Raw genomic sequence first — 24,307 nt, 5'->3', positions numbered from 1 at the left:
GAACAGCATTAAGTTAATAACAGGTATGTGTTTTTTCTGAACTTATGCTGTACTTCTGGATGTTAGGGGAAAAATAAATCTGTACAAAAAACTTGCAGGGGATGTAAAACCTCAGGCTTCTATAAATTTTGAATTCAAGTACTTCCAATTACCAAGCTTGAATTGACATTTTGCAAGAAAAAAAAATTACTCTTTTAAAATAGTGTATATTTAGACTTGCATTTTAATAAGTAGCTCTGCATGATGGAAATAAAAACAATTGCCTAAGTAAAGCTTTATTATTTATTTATTAGATTTTGATTACTGTTGCTGTTTGTTGATAGGCCTCAAGGAAGCTAATTATTTCATCTCAATGCCAGGTTAATAAGTTAGCTGTCTTTAAACAGTTGCAGCTTGAATAATTTAAAAAGGTCTGAAACAGTAATTCATTACGGGTTTTTAAGAAATAGTGTGTGTGTGTGTGTATATATATATATAATAAAGGTGTGTCCCCTAGTTTTAGAATAACGCTATTAAAACATTTAGAGAAAGCATTTTCACTTTTTTTCTGATTAAAGACTTCGAGAGACAAAATTTCTATTCCTGGATTCCATATTCCATGCCATGACCTTCAAACAGGAGTAACTAATGAGATAACAAGTCCTAGCTGTCTATCTCAACCACGTTGTTTCTGTTAAAAGTGCAGCTCTAGATTTTTTGACAAGTTGTTGCCTGTTTTTCCAGAAACTGGGCTGTAATTTGTGTGCTTAGTAGGTTCTTCAGTAGTTCCATCACAAGAGATTCAGATGCCTTAATCTGTGCATCTGGAATGGAGCAGACAGCTGGGACAGCATCCTCATCAGCAGTCACCTATGTTATCCCTACTTACAAGTCTGAGCTTTTAGTGTTTGACCTCTAGGTAAGGAAATGAGGCGCCCAAGTTTTCCAGAGCTTCAGCAACCTATTTTACTTGGGATGCCCACTTGGAAATCTGGGGACTGTTTTTCGTTTGAGCACAATAATCATAACTGTACAAAATTTTAGGTACTATTTAACTCTTCTAGAATTCCAGACAAGTCATAAAGACTCAGAATTTTTTTTATAAGCTAGGACCCTACTGTACTTAGATATGTGTTAAATATGATACATAAAATCTTGAAACACAGAGTAACCTATTTTCCTTGTAAAAAGTCACTACTTCATTAAAACATTTGCAAAAATCTCAGGACTTCTGCATTGTGCTGATGTAGACTGTATGGGAGTGACATTAAAAATAATCTCCAGATTTGTTTACTGGAGTTTCTTAGTGAAGTGGTGTTACTGTCCTTCAGAATTCAATGGGAAAAGAGATCATTGTGTTTTAGGATTTTTCTCAATTTCTCTCCAGAAAAGGTAGATAAAACAACCAAAAGAGCCTATTAATTACACCAAGAATAAAATATCCTATCATCTACATAAGTAGCATAGTTAATGCTTATGCAAAAGGCAAAGGAGGAAGGTTTCTCTGTGAGATTTGAATAATTGTTCTCTAACTCTTCCTTTTTCAGTGCTACAGCTGAACCAAGCAAATAATACTAAAAGATCCCAGACAGGGAAGGGCTGTTGTGGGAGGGAGTTGAGATTTGGGGTTTTTTAATTAATTTCTATGCAAAAAAGGAGTCAGACAGTAAGAGGCAAAACATAACTACAAGAAGCAATCCTCTTACTTTCCAGTGGTTACAACACCAGTTCATCTGTTTTTTGTGCAACCACTTGCATAGGCAGAATTGAGTCACCATTCTTCCTACTTAAATGCACTTTGATGGTCTTGGCTGAAAAGCCAAACAGAAGTAGGTAACAGCATTATCAGACTAATCCATTCTACAGAATCACTACTGGAAGAATGTTTAATGTTTGAAGCTCAGAGGATAAACTACAATTGAAAAAAAATCCCAAATTTAATTCATTAAATATCTTAGATATCATAAGAAAGATCTTAAATATCCTAAGAACTGTATCTATTAAAGTTAACATTGTTTGAAAACCAGCATTTCTATAGCAAAATAATAGTTGTCCTAAAACTTCTTCTTTTGATTTAATTTATTAAAGCAGCATTTTACCTTGTCTAAATTAAGGAAAAGAAGTTATTTTCTGAGATGTTTATCTGATTTCTTATGGATTATAGCTGTAAAATCGCACATTACTTTCCAGACAATTTTGACAAAAAGTTGTGTTATTTCATGAGGTCGCCTGTTTTTGTAGACAGAGGGCAGCCACTTTTATTTTTCTTTTAGTTTTACAGGTGATGTGCTTAACAAGGAAAATAATTTTGCTTACAGTAGGTAATATACCTGTAAAAAATGTAGAAGAATTAAATGAAAATTTAATTCTTAAAACCATTTAAATTAGAAAACATTATTTTGATCAAATCTTCTGGGAAAAAGTTATGATGGCATAAATTCCTATGAAAATACATTATTTTTTTTCTTTTACATTTTTATAAATTAATAAAAGTTTTCAAATCTTTTTATTTTCATACTGTATTTCCTAAAAGCAAGAGTGTATGTTAATGTCATGGTGCCAGTTTCAGATGTGATGTTATAGCATACTAGTCAAAACATAAAACAATTTTTTTTTGCTTGAAATTCAATGATCATTTTCTAGACCAAGTTTTGCGTCAATTAAATTTTGAGATATTTCTACATTTTGAATAAGAAAATTGTCATGCACCCTTATAATGGAATGCATTTTGCTTAATTTTAGCCTCTTATAGTCATGCTTCTGGTCTAAGCCATTCTGTCTGTCTCTTTTTTGCAGTCAGTTAAGAAATACAGAGATGACTCCCAATTCATTCCATCTTGGATTTTGTTCTACTGAGGCATCAGTACTTGTGAAATCTTACTAAGTGCCCATTGTACTGAGATAGCATGACATAACAAAATATACAGTAAAAATAAGTGTCCTAAACAATTCTTTCAAGGTATTTTCCAAAAGGGAATTTTACCCAAATTTTCCTTTATCTAAAACTATAAAATGGCTTTTGGGCTTTGGATGTTTTGTTTCCTCTTTGTTGGAGTGACAGCAAACCACATTCTGAAACAGAATTAAGGCTCCAAACCAGAAATCTGAGTTAAACCAGATATCTGAGTTAAACCAGAGTATTGTTTCAACCACTTTCTTTTCCTTTTTTTTTTTCAAATATGATCTTTTATGTCCTAATTCTAACCCTAAATTTTATTTCATTTTAGTTTCTGAGTTCACAATTTATTATCTCTTGAATCTGGTGCAATTGCATTGTTGTTACTCATATTTTGTTGCTAAAAAGCTCTTTGTGATTCTGGTGAGTCAAACACTGACAATTTATGTATCTGCTTTGTAAGGTCCTTCAGTTCTTCATTCAATGCCATTGGAGTCACTAAAAGGAACCAAGTATATAACTTTAGAAAACTGTATTGTTTCATTTAGCTGTCCTACATGTAGTGTGCTACTATTGCCCATTAGTACTTGGATAGATTTGCCAAATTTCTCTCTCATTATTTTAAATTTATATTTTATGTTAATTCCATAATTTAAAAAATTCTACTTATCATTAGTTTTACTTTGTAGAGATTTGAGTTATTGCCACTTCCACTGTTATTTTTAAGAGTATGTGGCGTTTTTCTCTCTATTTTTTCTCCATTTATTACTTTATGCATGGTTAGTCTTATTTCCCTACAACTGCTGCTTCTTGATAGAAGTTTACTGCTATTTAATAATATTGCAGCCATTCCATGGTGAACAACTCATTCTGAAGAACTAAGCTTTCTAGAAATCTAGGCAATCAGTAAACTGTTATTCCTCATTTATTTGTCTATTCGTTATGAGTTTTTTCCTTCAGACTCTATGCAATAGACTAAAATCCATTATCCTGGGATTTTACTGACTTAGAAGTTTGTGGTTTAAGTAGTACCACAGCTAAAATTAGCGTCTCTATTGTCACAGCCTCCCTTTCACATCTACTGACATTACTCTCCTTTCTAACATCTCATCTATCTGAAGAATAATTCAAATTGAGAGATTTTTGTTTTCAGCTTTTGATGTGTCCTCAGTTTTCTCACTGAAATTAAGACACAGAAGTTTCAGGAGCTGGAAATCTTCATTAAGAATGTGTATTAAACACTCCTTTTTCCAGTGCCTTAAGAAGCAAATAAAAGCCCCATAAATCACTTCCTCCTTTCTGAAAAGGGTGTTACCCTTTAAAACAGTTCTTAGAAATTCTTCTCCATAAATTTGGTGCATCTTTAATCATTAGTCATCCTCTGATAGTTTTTTCTCTCTTTCATTTCATTCTCCATTGTCTCAGCTTTGTCCTTCATTATTAATGCAAGACCATAAGTAACATGATCAGAGGAGAGAAACTGTTAGCAGTTCTCTTTTTGCTTTTCAGAGGTGACTCCTCTGCTCCTGTTCTGATGATCAGTAGTAGTGGTTGCTGTTAGAGTTTCTCTGTGCTCTATTTCATCCTTGTTTCAAAGTCCAAGTGGAAACCCTTCCCCTTTTTTACCATCTTTTCCAATTTTCATGACATTAGGTGTCTCTCAAGTTCATTATGTCTTTATTCCCTGTATTAATATTTCCAGGGTTGAATATTATTTACAGTTACTTTACTGTATCTATTGCAACACCACTTTTGAACCTTATTTACTCCTTTGTTGTTACAGAAGACATCTGCTCTTGGATCTTCTGGCAAATAGGTTTATATATTGGCTTTCACCATTAAAATATTGCATAAGTGGTTTTGTATTTTTTGTATTTCAAGTTTTCTTTTACTTACCTTTTTTTTTAAATGTCATTCACTTTCTGGTTTTCTTCTACATTAGGGGAATTCTTTATGCTTTCCAAATATACTTTTTTTTCCTTATTTCTCAAAACACAGTCATAATTCCACACTGTGAAAAGAATAATTTTTCTTTTTTAAAATATGTCCCATAAAAGCAACCAGGACTAATTGTTGAAATTATAGATCATAAATTCCTTGTCTTTTCTAGTATTTTCCCAGTATTACAAAGGCTAAGGATTCTCTGAGATCCTTCCAATTCTGTGACCCACCTCTCTTTCAAAACAACTTTTCCCCCTTCCCCCATGTCTGCAGGCTTGTTCCTCTTCATTAATATATTCAAACTTAATCTCTTCCATCTGGCAGCCCATCCTTGGGGCTGCAGTATGAAGATCTTCTTTGTGTACTGCTACTTTCCAGAATTCATTTTTGTCACTAGTTGCTGTAGCTGTAGGTGACATGTAGCAAACTGCATCTTGTTTCCAAACAGGGACTGGGTTTCTCAGCCATGCAGCTGTTGTCACAGATGCTGAATGCACACAGGATAGACAAAGACTTACAGTTTAGGACAGCTAGTATTCATAAGTCCAAGGAAAAACCATTCCCATGCTCTTCATTGCAGCTATGGCCATAGGAATTAACAGAAAATCTTTTCAAGAGTTGTCTTTTAAATGTTCAAGCTATGGAGATGTGAAAAGGCAGGGAGGACTTTGCTGTGCAGGCTGACTTGGCATTCCTCTTAATTGTTTTTCTGGCAAAGCACGTCTCAGTTTCTCCTCTGAGAGGATAATTGAGCTATCTGAAACACTTTAGTCTGTCTCAATAATCTCTGTTCCCACATGGAAGATGTGTGTGGTATGGCAGTAAAGAATATCATGAAGAATTCTGGGCAGATCTGAGTTTTAGAGTCTCTCAAACCTGCATTTGAGAGACTTCAAAGCTGTTTGCTCCAATTTATCAAAGTCCATCGTGGCTACCCAGGGCAGCATAACACCAGTTTGCTTTTCCATCCCATGCTGGCCAAGAAAAGTGTATTTGAAGTAGGAGAGCATGCACATCAAGCTGTCAAGTGGGTACCAGTGATGACAGTGCCAGTGAAACAAAATTTGTAATCCTTCAGTATGTAGTACAATAGGGCTTGTTCCATTAAAACATGTATTTTCTTTGTCTCTATTAACTATATGAAGTACTGCACATCAGAAATTTGGGATTAAGTTGCAACACCATACCATTAAAAAGAATTTTTTTCATTGTTAGTAGCCTTGTAGTATTACTAGATTCATGACAGTTCTCATTATGATGAGAAAGGTTTATATTGGATTATACTGGATTATACTGTAGTTTGTAAGGAAATTATCTCTGACAGTTAAACTCATCATGTGGAGTTCTTTGGGTCCTGTGTTTTAGTATACATTTAAAATAGCTGTTCAGTTGGAAGGATATAGATATGTATTTCTCTTTTCTTAAAATTGTTTAGAAATATCTCATATATGATGCTATAAACTTTCAGTCTTAAAAAATATTCATTATATTATGCTTAATATGCACTTCTTCATTTAAACAAGGCTGATGCAAAATGTCACTTGACTGGTATAAAATATGGAGGAATGAGAAATTACATGTAATCTAGTTGGCTGTGGAAATAAGGATTATTAATAATATGCATTATAAGGAAAAGTAAAGCCTATTGAAGTATTGTCCTTGTCACAAAAAATAAATTACTAAAATTACTTGATTTAGTCAAGTCACTTTAAAAAAGTCATTGTAGCAGAAAGAGTTATGGGCGATTTGCAGATATGCTCTCTTCTAGGACTGACTTGTGCCTGGTACATCATTAGAAAATATAGTTCTACTTCATTTATAGCCATTATTTAGAACTACCTAACAGCTACCTAAATTCCTCAAAAATCTTAAAGTCTGAGTGATATCCACAGGATTAGAATATAAGTATGTCTAAAGTACTGTAATCTGAGGGCTGGGCAATTTAACATTGATTCAATCCATAATGCTTGACTTAAAATAAGCTAAATTCTAAATTTTAGGCTGAAACTGGTGCCACAGTATTCTACCTTAGTAGTATTTCTAATCCAACCTAGAGATATAACAGTACAACATTTAAGGAAAATCACACATTTTTTTTCTGCCTGTTATTCAAGTGATGAAGCTCAATCATTCAAAGCTTTCTGTAAGTATAGATCCATCATCTTTTGAAGTGTCAGCTTTCTTTCTAACAACAGCGTAGGAAAGGTATCTTGTCTTTTTGTTGATGATGTTGCTCTGAGTCAAAAATCAATCTTCAATCAACTAGTTAAGATTCAGAAACCTTTTCTTTAGGGTTGAGATACCAACTTCCAGGAGCTGGAAGCATGTAGTAACATTATAGGATAGACTTCTGTAGAAAAGGGTAACAAGAAACTTCAGTTCTTTTTTTAAAAGTCGTATAGTTTGTGAATAGAAATGATGTTTCTGGTCTTTTTTCTCAAAAAATTTAATTTTGCACCATTATTACATATTTCAAGCTTCAGTCCCTGGTGAACTTGTAATGGTTTTTTGGATCTGCAAAATAGACTTAATCTTATGAAAATTTCATTACTTTCTTAACACTTCATTAAAATAGTGGTTTTAAAATCTGGTTTATGTTAAATTGAGAATGTACAGTAATCTTCAGACTAATTAATCAAAGTAATGAATTACCAGATTAAACAGAGAGCAAATTAAAAACATAGCTTTTTAGGCTGAATATGAATATTTCTTAATTTCATTAAGTATTTTATTATTATGTAGATCATTCTTATCAACATTAGCGGTTTTCTTATTGCTGCCAATACAAATAATTTCAGAGATCATTTTTTAAAAGGTTTTCGTTAATATTTTTACTTCTGTCCTGTCATTACTTACTCTGAAATGGAATTATAAAGGGAAGGTTTCTTGCCTTTAGAAAAACCACTGAAGTTGCCTCCTTGCTGCTTGTAAATAAGTAAAATGCGTGTTCTGCAAGGCAGCCATAAAAGTAGGGGCTTCACACAGACTTAAGCAGCATCTTGTGAAAATGCCATTCAGAATGGCAAAAAACAGCAGCATTGACTGAAAATTGCAGTGTGCTGCTTCTGAAAATTTGTTAGTGGCTAGAAGGGAGGATGCCAGAGCCACTCCCCATGGTGCCCTGCCCTCTGTAACAGATCCAGGTCTCATGCCAGCAGTTAGTAAAGTTGGACAATAACTAATGAAAGCATTAAAAAAAGTGCTTAAGTGGACTGTAAAGAATGAAAATATCTGTCCTACATTAGCATATTTCTACTTTTCCTCTGGAAATGGCTACCAGCACATAGCTGGTCAAAATGAAGGCAATATAGAAAATAGTGGCTGAAGAAATAACTAGAAAAATCACACAAAGAAATATTATGAGTTGTAAACTTCTTTTCCCTCTTTTTTTTTTCTTTTTTCTCTTTGTCTTTTGATCACACATGTCCAGGGCACTACAGATGGATTGAAAATGACTTGTTTAGAGCAGTGGTTCCCTAGTTAGGGTCCACAAGGTCAAGGCGTGCAGAATAATTTTAAATGTATAGCGTGTTCAATTAGGAGTCTGATAATAAGGATGCATCCACAAACATTTTACATTCTTCCTAGTGATCCAAAAAGCTTTTAAAATGTTGGCTTAGAATGCAGCTTTGCCCAAACAGCTTATACAAGAGATGTGGGAGATTTTTGTTGATTAGTTCAAGAAGTTGTCTGAAAGTGGGAGCTGGTCAGCTCTTTATAAACAAAGCAGAATACCAGATGATTATATATGTGTACTTTTTGGCTTTAATATAGATTAACAATGGCTTATATAATTCTACAGGAGTTTAATATTCTTTTGAATGCAAAAAGGCAATGTTACACTAAGATGGCCGTGGTTGTTAATGGCTTGTATTAGCTGGGAGCTATAAAATCATCCTAGTACTCTGTTAGTGCTGGAATAATAATTTACCAAGACAATTACCACATGGTGAAACTTTTTTGCTGCTCTAATTCAGTGTTATTAATAATGAATAAAATTGCAATTTTCTCAGGTTGCTAGGGGCAGTGGGGAATTATTTCAATGAATATTTCAGCACATTAGTTTAATCATAGTTCCACAAAATTCAAGTGGGCAATATTTTATACTTTTAAGTTTGGTCTGCTAAGGGACCATAGTCATTAAATTGCAAACTATTTGCACTGAGGTCCATTCTATGATTTACAAGCCTTGTTAAAAACACTGTAAAAGAAAGCAAGCTGTGCCATTAATACTTGTAATTTGATGCTGCATTTGTTAATGGGTTCAGTGTGATTAATGTTTTTAGCAGCAGGCAGAACACTTTGAGACAGGCAGTGCTGGGGTTTATAATACATAAATGCAGGTAAAGAAACGCTAGAATATTGTGAGTTTTAGTAATACATGTTTTTACAAGATTGTATTCCAGAAATGGGAAAGCAGCAGTGAAATTATACTATAATGTATGTAAATACAGTTCAAGCTGTGGTAGGTGCTGATGTGTGTGTTCTTTATTTTCCAGCCAACTGCATGACTTCTGGCGCTTGGATTACTGGGAAGATGATTTGCGCCGACGGAGGAGATTTGTTCGCAATGCTTTTGGGTCTACTCATGCTGACGCTCTCCTAAAAGCTGCTGTGGAATATGGTCAGTACTACCTCAGCTTAAAAATGTAGCTCATGATGCTTTCTTGATGTCCATGGATTCCTCAGAATCATGTCCCTTCTTTCTCAAGGACAGTGCTGAGAATTCCTAGGACAACATATTCTTAGAAAAGGAATTCTTTCAATTCTTACACTTTAATGAACCAGAAGACTTGAGCTTGTGAGCTGTTAAATTCCCTGATCCCCAAGGGAAACGTTATACTTCTCTAGCATTCCCAGACACTAATTTTGAGAGGCTGGTAAAAGCAACTGAACGCGTCTCTCTAGAGTGACTGAATGAAATAGGTCATCAAACTAATGCATCATAATAGTTCCATTGGAGACATTTTCTGAATGAGGAATTAAAAAATATCAGAAATTGTATTCTGGCGTGGAAATTTCAGCCAGAAGTATTTTTTTCTGCAAATCGTGAAAGAACTTGTTAACAATAATATTTTTTAAGGATAACTTGTGATTCAATAATGAACTGAAACATAGAAGCTTCAGTTTTAGAAACTGAATAATTAAATAATGTTTGATTTTCATGGAGATGTAGCTGGAGTATAAAAGAGGATTGAGGACATGCCTACAAATTCCTTTATAATATGTAGAAGTTTCATATGTTTGTGACTTCTGTACAGCAGACTGAGCCTGAGTACTCCAAAAATCTAAAGCAAATTTAATTCTTGGGATTAAGCTGGGATACCTCTCTAGCATATCAAAGACAGGAGTTTTTTAAAGAGTATTGTAATGGTGTTCTGGTTTTGTGGGGTTTTTTTTGTTTTAGTGCTGAAAAGAAAGTGCTATGATTCTTTAGCATTTAGGAGTAAAAAATTGAAGTAATCATTCCCAAAGCAAGTTGAACCTTTCATCTGATGTTTAGCCAAAGGCTAAGGTTGCCAAAAGTTCTGAATATGATAGATATAAAGCTAACTCTGTATATGACCTACACTTTTCACCAACTTTGCAGTTGTATAAGGCAAATAGCTGGGATCCAAAGAAGGTTAGACATATGAATTAATATCTGTGTGTGCAGTTATACTTGGAGGTGTAACTTAATCCTTACTTAAAGGTGAGGACTATCATGTCCAGCACTTCAAGTCATAAACTTTCCTTAAGCTTGATTAAGGAAGACATTTCCCCCATTTTTATATGGTATTTCATATTTGACAACGGGTTATTTTCTCCATGTTCTTCCAAAACATCAGGATGGAGATTTTATGAGAGTTGGTTACAAAACTGTGCTGATTGCTGTGTTGCTTTTGAAAGGCAAATAGTCACTAAACCCATGGACTTTAAATTTCTATAACACCTGTTAGTGCATTCACCATACAAGAAAATTAAAATTCAGGTTTATACACAGATGGTGCTCATCAAACTTAGTGGTTACATAAAAATTAACAATAGACTAAAGTTTTCAGAATTTAAAAAATATTTCTAGCTTTTCATATATGTATTAAAATTAACAGGGAATTAAAATCAGCATGCATTAAAATATTCATGGATTCTATCTAGATGTATTTACTTTTCAGAGGCTTAAGCCTTTGGATTTTAATACTGAAACTTCTAGCTGACCTTTCTCTGTAAGAAAACATCCTTAACACTGATGTTATTTTTATGCCTCTTGGTGTTACTAATGAGTTGAATAATTTATGAGGTTGTCATGTGAAAAGGATTTGGTGCAGTTTGATGTACTTCTAGCCTCTGGTGCTGGAATGTGATTAATAAAGAGCTAGAGGCAGATTTTTTTTTTTTTCCATAGGGCTTAACTTCCATTGTAGTTGTTTTTTTTATTGGTTTTGTTTTGCTAATTTTGTTTGGAACAGTTTGATAGTAAAATGCCCCTAGCTTCCAAAACTGAGTATGACATCACACTACAGAAAGAATTTAAAGCATTTTTTTAAAAAATCAGACTACATAGTTTTCCAATAACAGATTTTATTTCCTGACCTCAGATACTTCGCTTGTGACAAATAAAGTATTCATCAAAGGAAAATTTGTTGGGCTTTTGTTTCAATTTTTCATCTTGACTGATTCCTCTAGTACAAGTAAAGCTGTCTTGAGCCTCAGAAAAATAGTGGAAACATCTTACAAGTTTTTGTTATTTACCATGACTGTCCATTATCATTTAGGATTCTGTGCATAAATATTGCAGTGGAGGAATGTTTAGTCAAAGCCTAAGTCAGCAAGCTCCTCAGTGTCTGCGATCAAAGGCATCAACTTAAATAGGTCTGAGCAGGCATTGCAGAAGAGGGCAGCCAGCCTCAGCTGAGCAAAAATCACGGAGCAAAGATGACAAAATTAATCAGTCATTTCTTTGGCAGTAAATAATAAGATATGCTGAGGATTGCAGATGAGAGAATTATCAGATTCCTTGGAGATGTGCCTGCTTAACACCTGATTTATCTGAGCTTGTGCAGCCATCAAGATATGACCTTGATAGATAAAAAAGCTACTCTTGTATTAAGTGATATTTGATGTTGGATGTATGGATACTGTAATTATATTATATTTGCAGCAATTAAGGAAGAAGTCTTGGAAATTAAAACTATGTTTATGATCTAAATGTTTGTTTTAGAGAAGTAAAACAAATGTTAAATTCTATCTAGAAGGCCTAAAAAGAGAAGTGTTAATTTTATTTGATAGTGACTTCTTCCTGTAGGAAACATTCAATGTTGTACTATTAGGAAAGAATATTTTCTCCAAAAATTTGTCACAATGAAGTTTCTACTTAACTACAGTCTGTTAGTCAACTCCTGTATGCATGTTTGGATTTCCATTTTTCATAAGATATATTATGTATACATATATGTATGTGTGTGGGCATATGTCTACATATGAATATATTTTCAAATTTCCTGACAAGTAAGAAATATTGCAATTAGAAATCATAACATATTTCTATGCCTATTTAAAACAGTGTGAAAAATTGCAGCAGATTCCTATGGCTAGATACTTAGCTGTCCCTTGAGACTCTTTGCGTCTCAGTCATAGCAGCATTTACAAGAGATGGACTAGAGAATTTTTCCTTTTGGATTAGTCTCCACCATTTGTAAGATTTTAATATTAGGCATTAGATTTGTTTGTAATCTGTTAAAGTTACTTTCATACCCAGGTGTAAAATACAAGCACAATTAGTTCAACATTGTATCTGCAGTGCCCTTTTTTTTAGTTAAATTCTTAATTGAATCAAAATATAATTTAATTTCTCTCTTTTGTATAGCTGAAGAGATGCTACTTACTGCAGTATAAAAGTGCAAGCTAAAATGGAATTTGAATTACAGGGAACTTTTAGTAGAGTTTTAATTTTATAATATCAATAACTTAAACAATTATTATTCTAAGTTTAGATGGAATTTCAGTGTAAATAAGTAAATTGTAAATGAAAAGAAAGAAAAAAGATTATATAAATGAGTATACACCCTACTTTTCTTCCCTAAATTTTACTGTGATGGATATGTGAAATATGCAGATATGACCCAATTCACATAGATTCTGCACATGTGGTGAAAGAACTGTCTCTTCTAGTTAATCAACTTAACAATTTACAGTCATTGGAGATTAGCATAAAGGAGACACTACTGTACATCCTACCAGTGAGGTAGAATACTGGTCCACAAAGGTCAACCTTGACCAGTTTCTTTATTAAAATTGCTCTACCAGCCTTTAAAGGTCCACAAACAATTTATACATAAAGAGAGTACAAGAAAGGCTATATTTTCTAATCAACATTACAGTAAATGTGAATGAACTCAGTGCCCACATTCTAAACATACATGTGTAAGCTGGTCAAATATATCTAGGGTATGTGCTCAAGAATATTTAGCCTGTTAAGCTGATTAGCATCACAGATCCTAAATGCTTAGAATGAAAAAGAAAACAAAGAGTAAAAATGCCTTCATAATGCTCAAGTTTTGAAATAAAGCCACAGATATATGTGCAATATAGCCACATATGGCTTTTGAACTTGCACATGTGTTTGGATATCTAATTAGCAACCTTATTTCAAGGGCAGTTCTAGCCGAAGAAGACTCTGGCTCCTTCTGGGTCTTGTCATTAGTGCTTTAAGTTTCACCAAATACTATGTTTACTCATCACTAGAAATACATTTTTATTACACAAACACAATTAGAAAGCGTCAGGTTTGGCAATTGGGAATGTTGAAATCTGAAAACTGTTTTCATGCAAGCAGATGAATTTTGAGGGACCTTCAAAGAATGGCAGGAAGGACCAGATTATTTAACAGGCAAGAGCTACTCTAGAAGCAAGGTTGTGTGTGTTCCTGCTATGAAACTGAGGGTCTGAAATCCACAGGAACTCAAACAAGGGACAGCGTTCAGAATGGGACATCTGGCTGCCCCAGGGACCCTAAAGGAAGATTCAATTTTGTCAGGATCCTCAATGTTAGAGAAATACCCCAAGATGAAATTTCAGAAATGCTAGCTCTAGAGCAACCCCACTGTGCTGAGAAGTCCAAAGCAGTTGATTTCCATAGCTCCTGAGTTCCATCTCATGAGCTGCTGGGCTCCCTGCCTTCTGCAGGCAGTGCTAGAGCAAGCTAGAGGGAAGAGTGTCCAGGGAAACTGGCAAGAAGCTATGCACAAAATGCTGTTCTAGAAACCTAAGCTAGCGTCGTAGAAACTTACCTGCCATTTTCAAGTAATAAGACATATCAAGAAATCAGAATATCCCATGAACCAGAGATGCTCGATTTCATTGTCGCTGTTCAGAAGCTTTGCTGTAAAATCAAGTGTCCTATTCTAGAAAGTCTGAATGTTCACCTAAAAGCTAGTCTTCATTTCCATTCTGCATTTCAAGTTCTACGATTTGCTATATTAGATTTTTGATACTAATGGCATTGCTAAAAACATCAAGGTGTCTTTTGTTGGTGAAAATCCTACCATTTGTTGCAATAAATTCAAAACTCTCTTTCAAAGTTACTGCATAAATCATATATATCTAAAAGAGTTATATTACTTTTTCCCAAGATGATAAGGCTCTCAGACTTCATCATTCTTTACCTTATCAATTTTTTGTGCATATTGAAAATGCCTAGTGTATTTCCAGAATGGTTTCAACAACACTGGTTTCAGAACCAGCCATAAGAAAACCTATATTTTTTTCAGTAACTGGTTCAAAAATGAAAGCAAGTTGAAGTCAACTGATAGTGAATCATTACTTATCAGTTTTGCTTGCAGGCCAACTAGATGCATAAAACTGAGTTATTTTCCTAGGTATATAGCAGTGAAAGTATTACATATGTACCATGTAAGAGATTAAAGATCAAATTATGCTTCTAGTTTTGTCTGTGAATTATTGCTTCCTTATACTATATCTGTATGAACAGCTTTTTTTTTTTTGCTTTGTTGAGTTTTATAGATCCTTTTGTTGGGTTTTTTCACATTTTCTTTTACTTCTAAACTGATCTAGACATCTGTTGGTTTCCAGTAACAGGAACAAACTATTTTTTACTGTTGTGGTGGTCAAACGATGGACAGGTTGTCCAGAGAAGTGGTGTGGTTTCGATTCTTGGAAGTGCTGAAAACCAAGAAGTATTTATACACAACTTTGTGACCCCCTTGAGTCTTCCGTCCTCAAGAGGAACAAAGAATATCTACAGAATATCTGAATCAGTTTAGTAGTAAAAGTAAATATAAAAGAAGATCCATGTCTCTCTCATACTGTGCAGACCAGAACTGGATGCAGAAATCCAGGTGTGGCCTCACCTAGGCTCAGCAGAGGAGGAGGATTACCTTCCCCAGCCTACTGGCAATATTTTACCTGCTGCAGCCCAGGATCATTTCCCATTGCTGCAAGGACACATTGACAGCTCATGTTCAAGCTGGGGTCCCTCAGCACCCCAGCTCCATTTTTCAGAGCTTCTTTCCAGCCGTGTGTTCCCAGCAGGTACTGGAGCCTGGGCTTGTTTCTCCCCTAATGCAGGACTTAGTTCTTCTTGTTGAGCTTCATGAGGTTTCTGTTATCCCCTTTCACAGCCTGCTGAGACCCCTGGCAGACCAGTCACTCCTCCCAGTTTCTTGTTATGTGCAAACTTGCTGATTGAACTCTCTGCCTCATCTTTAATCAAGATATGAACAGATATAAAATGCTTCTAATGTCAATTTTCTCATGTTCAGTATATTAGTTATTGTTGCTGAAACTGAGTTTGTTGTAGCTGCATAAGCCAAGACAATATTTTTGATTGTCTTTTTTCTCCCCCCTCAGTTAATGCACTACCTAAAAATTAGTCACATACACTACTACAATTTCATAAAATATGTAGTTCTGGGGAAATACAGGGTGACCCCTATCTAAGATAATTCCCCAAACTGATATTTTTTTAAGTACTGCTTTAAGTAAGAATACATTAGTGAAACTGAAGAATGAAAGCCCTTTTCTAAACAGAATCCTCGTTTAACCACCCCATTTATTCACACAATTCTAATCTGTAAGTAAAGACAAGATGACCATTAATTGTGAGCAGTTTTAAGAAATAGAATCGACTTTGTGGGCGGTAAAACACACATACTTGATGTTCAGTGGTGAGCATTTTAAGAATATGTGTACAGTCATTAAATTAACCCACAACAATTCTTCCATGTGCCAAGTAAGCCCTAAATGGGGTCATGCTGCCATGTGAAACAAGCATGTAAACATTTCTGCTTCAGTTGAAGCACCTAAAATAATACTTCTCCTGTTGCAAAACTTCCGTTCAGTACATGAACTAGCTTTCACATTGGTTTTGAAATCTCCAGTGTACTCTGAATGAGTTTATATATGAATTGGGTGCCTAAACAAGACACAAAAATCTTTTTTTTTAAGCACAGCAATTTAAGATTTCCATCTCTAGCCTTATAATTGTAGCCCAACAGTGCCATCCACTGCTTCACCACATAAACTCCCAAATATTTCATCTCACAGGATTTTAGGAAAAATATTACATGATAGTTTTGTGCTCTTAATATTTTATATGATAATTACAAGATACAGTTTTGTCTAAAGAAATTCTATGAAAAACCTTACAGTGGGTACTAGTTGAAGGATCTGCAAAATAAAATCTTAGCAGTGAGAGTAATTAAATCTAAAATACTGGATTTAACTTGACCTTCTTCATAACATTTCCCACCCCACTCCCCCAATCATAAATATGTTCTCATTAAATAGATACCATAAATATATCTACCATAATGGTGATTCTTTTTCTTAAAACCCACTGTAATGTAATGAAAGGCACCTTCAAAAGGTAAATAGTAATGGAATTTGCTTGGGTGGAGTACTGAACACTGCTGTGTTGAATTTTACTGAGCGCTCAGTGTCTGAGCTTCTGCTCCATGACTAGGTCATAGAAATGAGTTGCAATTGTATTCTATCAGTACTTGCAGTCTCTCAATATCTTCTGCCTGTTGTATGTTGTTTCTAGCATATTCATAGGAATTTTTATGGCAGCTTTACTATAAGTTGTAAGAACAGATTCAGTCAATTTTTTGTAATTATTTTCTTAACTCTTGAATGTCAGAAGCTGTCTTTTGACTCTAATTCAAGTTTTTCACAGATCTAAATAGGATATGAAAACTTTTCCCTCTAAACCTCTGTGTTTGGTTCCAAATGCCATTCCTCTGAGATTTTTAGGTTATCCAGCATGACCTGTGTTTTAGCTGCTGTTATTGGTCTGAGCTAATACATTTTACTGCAGAACTTGCTGGCTTTTTACCAGCAGTTAACATAACTACCTCTTTCTTCATCTGAAAGTATATGACCCCAGAATGTTCTTGAAGCCATGAAATTGGCTTGCAAAACTATTCCTAAAACCTAAAAATTGGAACCATTGTCATTCTTGGAATACTAGCTGCATTTTTCTCCCTTCCACAGTTAAATTTTCATGTACAAAGAATACACAATATCTGTCTGTTCTGTAAAATGAAAGTAAATTATTTACCAAACCCAGTAAATTGCTATGATGAGAAATATTTTCAAACTCATGTGAACATTGTATTTGTTCTATTTATTCATTTCTATATCTGTTTGACAAAGAAATATAAATTCTTGATCCATGAATATTCAGGGAGTCTCATAGAAACATTTCAGAAGAACATTCTGTCAGTGAAAGTCTAATAATAGTCCTTCAGAGTCCTTCAAAGCTAGGTGAATGTAGGTCTTGGGACTCAGATTTTAACATGTGTTTTTCTAGTTCCCTGGTTTTTGTGCTTTAAAACTCTCTATTAAGGAGTAACAGCACTTTAAAAATCTCCTTTGGCAATAGTTAAAAACATAAAATATTCCTTTCCTAAGTTTTCTCCACTCTTCTTATTCTCAATGTCTTCACCGCAGGGTCCCATTCCCCACTTTGTATGTAAGTGGGAATATGTATCATTAGTGTTTTCTGAAGACTTGGCAAGGATGGCATGTCAAGCACATGAGTGGAATGGAGGGGCATTATTTCAGCAGTGCTGCGCCCTTTGCATAAGGATAATTAGGAGATCACACTGTAGATCTAAAAAGGCTTTTCTGTCCCACTCTTTCTGATGGTCAGTGAGAGACGTGAGAGGCTTTTAGGCACTGGGCTCAGGTTTTTGTGAGCCTCTGGGCTACCTGCAAGGGTTAAACAAATATAAGAGTCTAGGAATCCCTTCACTATAGGTGATTCCTTGTCTTTCCCAAAGAAAAGGAAACTGGTATGTATAGATTTTGAAAATAAGGGAATTAATTTTCAGAGACAGTATAAATTTTAAGATGACCAAGTATTTTTACTCATTTTTTTACATTGCACTGTTTAACGTTTATCACATAAAATTGATTTCTATTCTATCACATGAAAATTCTTGTAGACATTTTATGTATAGAGTAAGATTTGTACACAAGAAATTAAGATTTAGGTATATATGCAATGGCTATTCCATATCCTTACAAGTACAGTGAATTCTTCAATACCACTTATTTTGTGTATTTCGTTATTTTATAGTGTTGGTTTAGAAATACACACAAAAAGTACCAGTGTAATGAGACAAACTGGATTTTCTTGTGAGCTTCAGCATGGTGCAAGTTACAGGCAGGGATGAGGGTGGTAAAAGAAAACCAAATGCATTTCATGGAAAAAGTTCTCAAATACAGTACTAACCAGCATGATAAGGAAAACCCCTTGTTAAGAATTCTATCAGCCAGCATATTATGCATGTTTCCAGTTTAAGTTTCTTTTTTGCATCTTGCACATTACACAATGATATGATGTTTTTCTTATCCTTACAGTGTGCCTAAAGAGTACATCTCCTGGTGTGTTTGCATAATACCCTGAACATCATGTTCAATAGATACACTTTCACAGCTGAAAGAACTATGCATAAAACTTAAAAAGTTTTTTATTGGTGTCCTTTTTGCCAAATAGCACAAATCATTCAACCCTTTGCCCTTAAAAAGCTGATCATATTATCTAAATATCATCTCAGCTCTCATCTAAATGGAAGATAATGTTATAGTGCTTGCCTATTTAACATAAACATAGAAATTTTGCAAATATCCCTGCAGTTGCATGCAAGATTTGTTCTCTCTTGTAATATTTGTGAAGCAGAATGAAAGATGTCACAGACCCCACGTGGCAGCTTAATGGAAAGTGAAATAGAATACTGCTCTCCTTTTTTCTTTACTGCTGACTGCTGCTTAGATTTTTGTGGGTTAGCTCTTCTTAATACACACTCAGGCCTTCTACCTGGGGCAGTGATTACTGTTCACCCACTTCAATTATCTCATTGAGTTGTTTTAATGAGAGACCCTCAGAATCTCGTCTTGTGTACCATTACTCTTTCACTCTTCATCTGCTGGTCTGCATGAAACAAAGATGTTCTATAACTGCAGCTATTTTTGCTAAAAAAAAAAAAATTAGAAAGTAATAATTTTTTTTAAACTGTGGAGTACAATTCTGTTCAAAATCAAGAAAATTGCAAAGCTTTGATTTTAATTTGATTAATAATTGCTATCTGGATAGATAACTTTGATGTACAACTACTATTGCTAGATCATTTACAGCTTGGAGGAACTTACATGTTTATAGCAGCCTGGCCCAAACATAAGGGCTGTCTGCTGCTACTAGAATGTAGTCCCTTAGCAGCTCTAAGATTTAAACACAAATATTGCAGTGTTAGAGCCACAATGAAGCCTCACAAATGTGCATATCCTGTGGGTGCTGCCCTTTGTCTGGTGTTGCTATAGGCATTGATCTATGCTGAAATAGAAGCAATTCTTCCCACCAGCTACTTTAGCTGCTGAGTGAAAATATGTAAACCATTTCTGGAGATGTGGTGGTCTACATGAGGAAAAAAGTGCATTTGAACACATTATTGCCACAGTGCAGCACACTGAACCAGTGGGAATCTAGAAAGTAAATCTAGATGTTCTAATGACATTTTTGTATTGAAAAAATTATTATTTATATATAACATTGACAATCCTTTAAGGAAACATTATGTTATGTGACATTACGTCATGTTTAGGAGATTTTGTCTGTGTAAAGACTGTATAAGATGGTATTTCTGTATGCCTTCAGATGAGTTTCACTTGAAAAGGTTACCATTCCAGAAAGATAATGTAATTTCAGATCTGTTGGCAAATGGGTCTCTCAAAGCACTGATCATGAGCTGTTGAAGCTTTCTTCTGTAAATAAGTAGTTTTGATAGAAATTGAAATGGTTGCGTACCTGCCAGAATTATGATAGTTACTATAAAAAATTTTAAACTTACTTCCTACACATTCATTGCCTGCACTAGAGATTTTTTTTTCTTTTTTGCTGTCCTATTATGGCTCTGTACGGTGGCTGTTTCCAAAGAGCCAATCTTTTTTTGGATCTGAGAGCAAAAGCTTAAGTGATGAGGGGGAAAATTGCCTTCTTGCAAAGACATAATCACCCATGGCCACAGAAAGGAAGAATTAAAAACTTGCAGATGTGTAATATGCATTTTCTTTTTAAAATATTCAGGTTAGGACCAGTCACACGGTTTGGAGACACTAATTTTAAATAAGTAAGGGTTAGAAATATTGAGGTAGAATACCCTGGTTTGGGAGGTAAGATCACATTTCATAGAATAATAGAGTGGCTTGACTAAAAAGGGATCTTAATGTGGTTCCAAATCCCTGTCACAGAGAGGGTTGCCACTTTCTTTTCATGGAATTTCATGAAATGCCATGCCATTTCTTCTATGTCACTGCATTATCAAGTGTTCATATTTTCAAAGAGTATTTCATTTATTTCCAAGGTTTTATCATTGTTAGGCTTTTCAATTAGAATTTTTTTTTGGTTTTGTGAACAGAAAGCAAAATTAAGGCCAGCATATGTGGTTGCAGTTCCTCAGTATGGAGTGTGCCAGTTTAGAAGTCTGACTACATTGATCCTGGCTTTAAGGTCTGCAAGCAGATAGTCAAAACATGTTTTTTCCTGGGGAATGTTGCTTAGGAACTAATCTAAAACTTTCCAGACATAATCCAGGCCTCAACTTTAAGATGTGGCATAGGCATGCTTTTCACTTTTATGTCATCTTAAAAAGGTTTTATCAGATGCTGTGTCAAAAGCATAGAGTGCCTTGTTTAGCAAATTTATTCCATTGTTTCATTATCATGTCATACATATTGAAATTCAATCACCTTTTCTTTCTTGCCCTATTAATTAAATTTTCCTATTCGAATAGTTTGGTTTCCCTCCTCAGTGGCCTGTCTTAAGGAACCTTTGCTTACATGTGAATATCTTGAATCAAGAATAAATGAAATTCCTTTTTGCTGTCAAAACCAAATTGTGAAAACACATTGCATGCCTTTGAAAATCAGTACACTCTATTAGCAGACCTGTCAATATAAAAAGTGCATTCCATTTCCACCTCTTGCTCTAATAACCTTTTCTATGTTACTCAGAGGCAGTTCACATAATCAGAGTATATTGTCAGCTTACTGGAGTTGGGGAAGCATGAAATGAAAATCGCGTTAATATTGATCCAATTCTCTTACTTGCAAGTGTCCTTGATGTCCTTTCCACTGAGCAATAACTGTTGGTGTGATGTAGATATTTTCCTCTCAGCTATTACTATCTTTTTAAATGGCTAGAAACACACCTAGGAAAATTTTATTGCTCTTAATTATTTTTCTTGTTTATCATCTTTGTCTGTTGAAATTATCCACAGAAGAATTTGGTTTCTTTCTGCAATTTATCAAACTACAGTATATGCCAAAATGCTGCCCTTCAAACTATCAGGGATCTGTAAAGGTTGTCAGTCATGAAATATGAATCCATTCCTCTGTGTACGCATTACAGCAAACTACATCTTAATCCAAATATAAACATTTGACTGTTGTTAGTTCCCATTCGAGGGGCTTCCTCTGGTTCCAGTCAGAATGGGAGCTGCCTTTCAGAAGCCTGAAATGCATTGGAATATTTGCTGGACTGGGAACATCTGAGTCTGTCATCCACTGGCTGTTTATGGTCAGGGCTGAATCAGTGCAGGATCCCTCTCATGCGCTCAGAAATCCTGAAATCTCAAAAACATATTAAGACAATTTTGACAACTGCTAAAAATAAATTTCACGACCACTCTGAATCTCAGTTTTTGTGTCTGGGAACAACAGAATAAAAAAGAGTGCCTAACATGGTACTTCAACTTTTATTTTTATGATGGACCCTTTTTATTAATATAAAACACTTTGACTACAAGTATTTATTTTTTAAAATCCCTCAACCTTATCTGAGAAACATGTTTGCTTTGGCCTTGCCTGTATTCTCAATCTCCTTGTTGGCATAGTCTGTGTCAGTCTCGTTTTACAGTACAAAGCATCTGAGAATATGAAAAGGAAAAAATACAAAGCAGTTAAGTATTTATTTACAAATTACTTATATGAAGAAGATAATTTGGTCAGATATTAGATATAAAAATTAGAGAAAAATTGATGGAATGTCTATGATTAAATTTTCAGGTACTTATCCATTATAGAAAACAAAAATGCTATTTGGTTTTACTTTTGGTGGAAGTAATTTCCAATACAAATATATGCAAATTTTAATTTCTATGAATTTTCATCGTTTTTCTTCCTCATTTCTTTAAAGATCCCTAATAATGAAAATGTGATTTAGCTTTCTCTGGTTTTTATTAGATCTATTTAAACCAGCCTTCCTTTATCAACAGTCACTTCTCTGATTCTCTGGGGAAACTGAATTACATGCCAGTCAAAGCTGCCCGTTGCAGAAACATATTGCAATTTAAATAACAGCCCAAGCAGGCACAGGTGGGGACAGCTTGTTGGGGTTGGCTGTGATGTGCCAGCCCTGGGCTGCTGCCCAGAGCCAAAAGTTGTGTCCCTTGAGCCGACCCAGGGATAGGTGGGGCAGGTTGGCTCCCGAGCCCTGCAGAAAGATACAAGGCTGAGATAGAGTGGTGACCATGTCGATGATTTAATCTTGCTGGGTTTTGTAGAGGTCACTTTGCAGACTCCCAGGCAGCTGCTCTCCATAACTGTGACCGCTGCGAGGGTACCGGTGCCTAATCAAGTTACTGAAGATTAGCAATGAAAGCTTTATGTATGCTAGAATACACAAAGCAGGAAGACAGATTATCTAGCAAATCTTTTTCTTTTTCTAAGTATTTTTAACTATTATGAGTGTTGCATGAACAAAAAATGTAGATAATAGTGGTACATTTTAATTTTGTCCATAAATAAGCTTGGTTCTTCCTGTAGAAGTTAGTTTGTGAAATAAAGAAGAAAAAACTCTCAAAAAAAAAATGCTTTGTTCTTCCAAACTCTGTTGATAAATTATATTTCACCTGTGATATGATTTCATGGTTCACATAATGAACTGTCAGGTAGCCTCCTGTGAGGAACTAATTCTGAATTCCTTTATTTAACAAACCAGTGGAAACTACTTTATGTGACAAAAATTCAGCAAGAAAATCAGTGCTCTACAGAGCAGTACATACTGTAAGATCTGTAAGGAGTAAAAAGCAAGTTTACCCTTAAAACTTTCTGAGGAGAGGTAAGCTTTGCAGAAACTCTACTTTAGCCACTATAAAAGAGAGTTTTTAATTAAATGCAGCATTTTACTGTAAAGAGAACAGACTTTACTTATGTCAAATGCTCCTTTAGAAGCCACATAAAACTGTAAAAGACAGTATATGAAAAAGGTTTCTTATAGAAAAGAAGAACACCATCCCATGAAGCAGATTTCCAGATGTTTGGAAACATTAGAATTTCCTGTCAGTATATTTAGGTAACATTAAAATGAGGTTAACTTTCCATTCTGCCATCTCTCTTCAAAGATCAAAGAGCACTCACTACATAAATTGCCTTATCGGTAATTCGTTGAAGTAAACTATGGAAACAACTTTATAAGAAGCAGTAGTCTCCTTTTGTTGGCCACAGTATTACCAAGCAAACTTTTCTTAGAAATAACCACATTTTTAACCTCATTTTTTACTAAATGCAGAAAGAAAAAAGTATAAAACACTATATTTGGATATATACTGAATGAATAGAAGAGAGAGCTAGAAACCCCCTCACTGTGTTCAACTAAATCAGAGTAATTAGTTTAATTCTTTATGAAATAAGTACATAAACATAAAATAAATCAATAATATACTGTGTTTGTACTGCTAATTTTAAAATTTTATTTAGGGACAGGTTTTTTGGATCTGGTCCCTTACAGTGTCTTTGAAATGTAGATTGCATCCCTAGAACCTGTTGTGACCTACAGAACCCAGCAGGGAATTCATTGATTTAGTTGAAAATAGAGACTTAAATATTCAAATAACATAATGAAAACACTCACCTAGCCCACCCCTGTTTCATGAAGTATTGCCTATTTTAAATATTTCTAGTGGTTGTAGCTGAAAATTAACATTAGATTCTCCT

The 24,307-nt window shown here is 34.6% G+C and overlaps 1 protein-coding gene across 5 annotated transcripts in view; it reads left to right on the top strand.

Moving 5' to 3' along the window:
• NBEA (neurobeachin) overlaps nucleotides 1-24,307 on the top strand; it is a 452,410-nt gene that overhangs the window by 260,125 nt on the left and 167,978 nt on the right. For all 5 annotated transcript variants that reach the window (XM_058019299.1, XM_058019300.1, XM_058019298.1 and 2 more), the window contains one exon: nucleotides 9,316-9,440. In XM_058019299.1, the coding sequence (XP_057875282.1) occupies nucleotides 9,316-9,440 (125 nt within the window). The remainder of the gene's footprint in view (nucleotides 1-9,315; nucleotides 9,441-24,307) is intronic.

This window comes from Melospiza georgiana, chromosome 2 (assembly GCF_028018845.1).
Source record: "Melospiza georgiana isolate bMelGeo1 chromosome 2, bMelGeo1.pri, whole genome shotgun sequence".
In the NCBI taxonomy this organism is placed as follows: domain Eukaryota; kingdom Metazoa; phylum Chordata; class Aves; order Passeriformes; family Passerellidae; genus Melospiza; species Melospiza georgiana.
Note: the sequence above shows the minus strand (reverse complement) of the source record. Positions and strands in the feature narration are given on the sequence as shown.